This window comes from Egretta garzetta, unplaced genomic scaffold, assembly GCF_000687185.1.
Source record: "Egretta garzetta isolate BGI_Z169 unplaced genomic scaffold, ASM68718v1 scaffold1092, whole genome shotgun sequence".
Classification (NCBI taxonomy): domain Eukaryota; kingdom Metazoa; phylum Chordata; class Aves; order Pelecaniformes; family Ardeidae; genus Egretta; species Egretta garzetta.
Genome location: NW_009258977.1, coordinates 7,450 through 13,261, shown reverse-complemented (window position 1 = coordinate 13,261; position 5,812 = coordinate 7,450). Strand labels below are relative to the sequence as shown.

General features: G+C 54.4%; 1 protein-coding gene across 1 annotated transcript in view; it reads left to right on the top strand.

The window, feature by feature from the left end:
• The first annotated feature begins 5,625 nt into the window (after positions 1-5,625).
• Positions 5,626-5,812, top strand: part of LOC104122507 (acrosin-like) — a 2,423-nt gene continuing 2,236 nt past the window's right edge. Inside the window, exon 1 of the mRNA XM_009634649.1 lies at positions 5,626-5,696. Coding sequence (XP_009632944.1) covers positions 5,626-5,696 — 71 coding nt within the window. The remainder of the gene's footprint in view (positions 5,697-5,812) is intronic.

The following is a 5,812-nucleotide window of genomic DNA, read 5'->3' as shown; positions in this document are numbered from 1 at the left end:
TTCAAAGCATGACTGTAAAGCCCCAAAGCCTCATGTTGGGCCTGAAAGCCTCACCTTTGGGGTCTAAAGCCTCATGCACATGCTCTGTGCTGCCTCATGCTCAAGGTGCCTTGCAAGGAGGAAAGCTCCTGTCCTCTGTCAGCCTGACGATAATTTGGCTAAGAAGATCCAAGGAAAGGGACCAGAGGGAAGCGATGTTGTGTGGCTACATGGATGTGGGCCACTAGTGGGGAATGGGTTCTAGAGATAGATTCACATGTGCCCAAACAGTGTATTGTTTACCTTTGACATGGCATGGTATTTCCAAATGACCTTCCTTTTAAGGGTGAATTATATTCTACCCTGCAACGTTAGATTTGTTTCAACTTGGTGGAAAAAAACCCACAAGCAAACCAAAAATATCCCACAGAAGAGCTTATATTTCAAGGTTTAAGGACCTACAGCCAAGCTCTGCCCTCGCCAGAGCCTTCTCCTCCAATGTTTCCTCCACTTCTGCCATCAGCCACAGGAGGAAGTTGGTCTCAATAGCTTCACAAAAAGAAAGCAAGAAAAAGTGGGTTTGTATTAAGGAGGAAGGCAACATCTTGGAAGTCATCTTCTGCTGTGGGTCTAATAATAGAATCATAGAATCATAGAATCATTTGGTTGGAAAAGACCTTTAAGATCATTGGGTCCAACTGCACCTGTCCACTAATAAACGAGGTCCCTAAGCACCTCATCTACCCGTCTTCTAAATCCCTCCAAGGATGAGGACTCTCTGGGTAGCCCATTCCTGTGCCTGATAAGCCTTTCAGTGAAGAGATTTTTCCTAATATCTAATCTAAACCTCCCCTGGCACAACTTGAGGCCATTTCCTCTTGTCCTATCACTTGTTACCTGTGAGGAGAGACCAACGCCCACCTGGCTACAACCTCCTCCACCCTTCACCCTCCCACCCTGTTGGTTCTTGTATCAACTTTAAGGTTACCTGAAGGATCACGCAGACAGCCTGCCGTCTACGGGTCAAGGAAACACAGCATACACAGTATGGATGCTCCAAGTGATGCAGTTTAATTTCGAATCCTAAGTTTTATAGCAAGGCCACATTCCAGTCCTGCCAGTCACTGTGTGGTCATGGTGATGCCCTCCTGCTCCTCCTCTTCTTAGCCTTGCGGTTACTGCCCACTCGGCTTCTGCATTTCTTGCATTCCACACCACCCCAGTCCTGGCTGCCAGGGTTTGGGTGGGTTTGGCCAGGTTCTCCTCTGCTTTTCACCGTGCTTTTCTGACATGTCAGGCTGGGACAGACCAGGCTGGGGTGGTGTCAGGTCCATCCCAGCAGATTAACACCTTGAACATTACCCCAGCCTACAAACACACCTCCATTCCATCCGCCACCCCACAGCATCTTGCTGCTCTGCCCCACCAACAAAAGACCCCCAAACCCACAGTGACAGGCTGACTTGAGCAAAAAGCAGAGACCAGGCTGCTATGGAAGAAATTTGGCAGTGCTGGCTTGTGTCCCTCCATGGAGCGGCACAACAGGGCCACAGAGATGCCACTGCATGGGGTAGAGAAGGGTCCAGAGCCTGCCCGTGGTGCAGCAGCTGCCCTGCAGCCACCCTGTGGATGCCCACACTCCCCCTGTGCCCTGAAGCTCTTCCCTGCAGACCCTTGTCCTGGTGGTTTGCAGCCCTTGAACTCCAGGCTGAGCTTTTCTCCCACAGAGTCTGAGCCCCTCTCAGCCCTGGGCACCAGGCAGCCTCAGGGGCACACTACCCTCCCTCAGCACCAAGTGGTGTCCTGGAAATGCCACCTGTGCCATCAGTGCCACGTGGGTGAGACCCAGCTCCCATGGGAGCAGCACAGAGCTGGCTCAGAGGCAGATTTGTGCAGAGGGAGGCACAGGCAAGTGGTGAACCAGCTCTGGGGGGAGCATCTTGTCACAGTCCACTGTTGGGTTGAACAATTTGGCAGAGGTTAAACCCCTTTGCTTTCCAACCGACCTCAGGTAATTCTGGGAGGTTGGGGGCAGCTGGGCTTAACTTCTGATTAACTCCAATGTTTTATCGTGACTAGGTTCCTTTCACATTCTCAGGAACAGAATTAAGACTCAAAACGGAGTCAAGTGCCAAGTCACTTTATTTGGCCAACAACAAATACGCAAGAGAGAAAGCAGAGAAAGAGAGGAAAAGTGAGAAAGGGAAAGAAAGAAACAGCATGGTGGTGTTGTGATAGCTACCACCACGGGTCTGCATGCAGCCCGTGCACTGGTGCGGCCCGAGCGGTCTGTGCGGTCCGTGCACCCATGCAGCCTGAGTGGTCCACACGGCCCAAGCACCTGATGTATCTTCAAATCTGGTGGAAGGCAGATGTTCGCTGATGCTCCTCCTGGTCTCCGCTGGTTTCCCCTTTTTACAGGGTTGTCCTCTTGCATAGTCAATAACTGTTTTGCATAGCCACGCCTCCCACTCAGCAGTGGGGCGCAGTACCGTCACTAGGAGGTGCTTGAAGGTTCTAGAGGGTCCGAGCCCCCTCCCCATTGTCAGTTGACCCTGGGCCCAGGCACATGCGCAGAGGGCACATACTCCAAGACAACAGGACACACATTCCTATTGGCTAAAACTCAATGGGCTGCCCTGGTGATTAAACTGTCCTGCTCAGTTGCCGTGGTGATTAGGCTTCGGTAGTTAAACTTGCCTGCCACCAATGTTGAGACAAGTTTTTAGTCCCTTACACAGCCTCAGCACAGCCTGTCTCTGGCTAGAGGGCCCAGCTCTCAGCTTTGGTGGATGGAGGACGAGGGAGGTGCAAGAACACTGCTCCCTAGGGGGACAGCCCAAGCTCCAGGGTTGTTCCCCTGCATGCATTGGGTGGATGCTTTTCCCCAGCCCACATGGACCCCAAGGGTGTTCTCCCCACTCTTCCATGCCTGCCACCTCCTCCCCAGCTCCCTCCTTCTCTCTACCTCTCCTCTGCTTTACCCTTAGCAGCCACAAGTCCTGCGAAACAGGATTATTGAACCCAGCGTGCCCAGAGCTCCTCTGGTGGCCATGTTGCCCTGGAGAGGTGAGGGAGTGGGGCAGGCAGCTCCTGCAGGCAGCCCATGCCTCTGCCCTGCCCTTGGCCCTGGTCCCCCTGCAGGCCTCCAGCCTGTCTCCTGCACAGCCTGACAAAGCTGCCAGCGGGTCCATGGGCGCCAAGCGTGGTGCTGGCCAAGTGGTGAAGTGGCCACCCAGGACGACCACTCAGCCCTCTGTGGAGGAGTGGCTGAGTGAGAATGGGCACGACTTAGTCCCATTGGACAGCCCATGCTCTGCAGCAGAATGGGCACAACTACGACCGGAAGAGATGGAGATGCCCCTACGGATGGATAGATAATCTGTCCCAATCATGGTAGCGATGGAGGCGTGTGGACAGCGGTGTTCTACCAATTACCATTTGACTAGTGTGTGTGTTATTGTTTTCTGCCTATATATGCTTTGCTAACTGCGCAATAAAGGAGAACGACCATACTCACATTGAGATTCCATCGTTACTCCGGGTCTGACTCCCATTCTGACAGCCCTCACCACTCCCACAAGTGCTGTGGCCTCTCCCAGGGCCTCGGGCCACAGCCAGCCCAGAAATCATTACCTGTGTTGGCTGCTCTCCACGCCTGCCCAGGTGGGGCTCTGAAGAGCTCTGTATGCCCACAATGCCAGGGGCAGCACCAGCTTAGGGGCTCGGCAGCCCCAAGAGACCCGGCCCCACCCGGCAGCGGGTGCCACCTCCTCACCAGACAGGACCCACCAGGGGAGATCCCCCCAACCTGGCCAGGAGTGTGTGGGTGGCTGAAGCTGGGGCCAGGCTCCCCAGTGAAGGGTGCCATTGTCTCCTGGCAGTGGGGAATGGCGCAACAGGGAACGGCATGGAAGGGTGGTGCAAACACATGCATGCGCACGTACACTCAGAGACACACGCAGACTGACTGGACACCAACACACACACACACACACACGGAACGCACACAAACATACAGACACACACACTGGCTGCACAGCAATGCACACGGGTGTGCACAAATGCTTCACACCGACACACGTGCATGCGCACACACAAACTACACACACACACAGTGCGTACCAACACACACTTGCATACACTCACACCCCCCCCCTATGAACACACCGAGTGGTGTGCACCCAGCGCACATGCACATCATGCACAGAGAGTGGAAGGGATGCACATAGGTGTACACACAGGCTCACAAGAAGCGCACGCACATGTAGCCTGCCCACATACACACCGACGCTCTACCCTGTGAATGCCTGTGTCTGGTGTGCACACTCCCAGGCTCACTGTTGTGGTTTAACCCGGCTGGCAACTAAGCACCATGCAGCTGCTCGCTCACTCCCCCCCTCCCTCAGTGGGATGGGGGAGAGAATCAGGAAGAAAATAAAAGGTTAGAGCCGAGGGCTGAGATAAAGACAGTTTAATAAGAGAAAATAATAATAATAGTAATAATGAGAATGATAACAGAATATACAAAACGAATGATGCACAATGCAATTGCTCACCACCCGCCGACCGATGCCCAGCCCGTCCCAAGCCGCGATCACTCCCTGAGCCACGATCAGTCCCCGAGCAGCGATCACTCTCCCCGCAACCGACCGACCAACCCCCCCAAGCATGACGTTATATGGTATGGAATAGCTCTTTGGTCAGTTGGGGTCAGCTGTCCTGGCTGTGCTGTACTCCCAGCTTGTTGTGCACCTGGCCAAGCAGGAGAAGCTCAAAAAGTCCTTGAGTAGTCTGAGCACTACTTGGCAACAATTAAAAACATCAGTGTGTTATCAACAGTCTTGTGGTACTAAATCCAAAACACAGCACTATGCCAGCTACTATGAAGAAAATTAACTCTATCCCGGCCAAAACCAGGACACTCACCTACACCACACTGCATGCGTACGGTGTGCACCCACAGTGCACGTACATAGATGTAGAGAGTGCCCAGGCACTGAGTGCACCCACACCCACATGGCACATGCGTACGCAGAGTGCACCACGCAAACCACATGCCAGCGTATATGCACCCAGGTGTGGGCATACACACAGCATGCACCACATGGGTGTGATGGACTCATCACACGCATGCATGAGTGCTTGCCTTAGAGCTGCAGCTGTAACCAGACTGGCTCTTCAGCACCCAAACCTGTGCATACTGGCTGTAGTAGTTATCTTCTCTGGGGCATGGTTTTTGGGAAGGACCTAGTGGCAAATAGCTGCAGAGAGCAGTTTGGCAGCAAACTTCCCAAAGAGGCTGTGATGCCAGGCTTGCTTCTTTCCTGCTGGCTGTTTTCAGGCAGTGCCCAGAAGCAGGTGCTGCTGCCTGCCACGGGGCCTGCACACCCTCATACTGCAAGCAGAGCATTCAGTGGGGTCTGTCAGGGTGTCTGATCGCAGCTTCTGCCTCCCCTCCTACTTAGAACCTCTCATGTTGCCCCGAGAGGCCACCGTGCCCAGCACCCGGAACCAGCGACTCTGTGACATCAGCCCCGTTCTAAGGGTACCACGGGCAACGGATCACTGCGGGTACTGTACCGGCTGCTGCACTGGTGGCGACGAGCCCTTGGTTCTTGCAGCTGCCACGTGCCGAAGGCAGCAATGAACTTGCTCCCCCTCCTCGTCCTGCTGGCCATGTGCTGGCCTGTGCACAGCACATGGGACAGCTGTGGGTAAGTGGCCCAAGGCTCTGGGAGGGAGCCTGGGCAACCCTTATGGGGGTCATGGGAGGGTGCCCGCTTGTCCCTTGTGGCCACACCACAGCTTCCCCAACCCCCTGTGGGAGCTG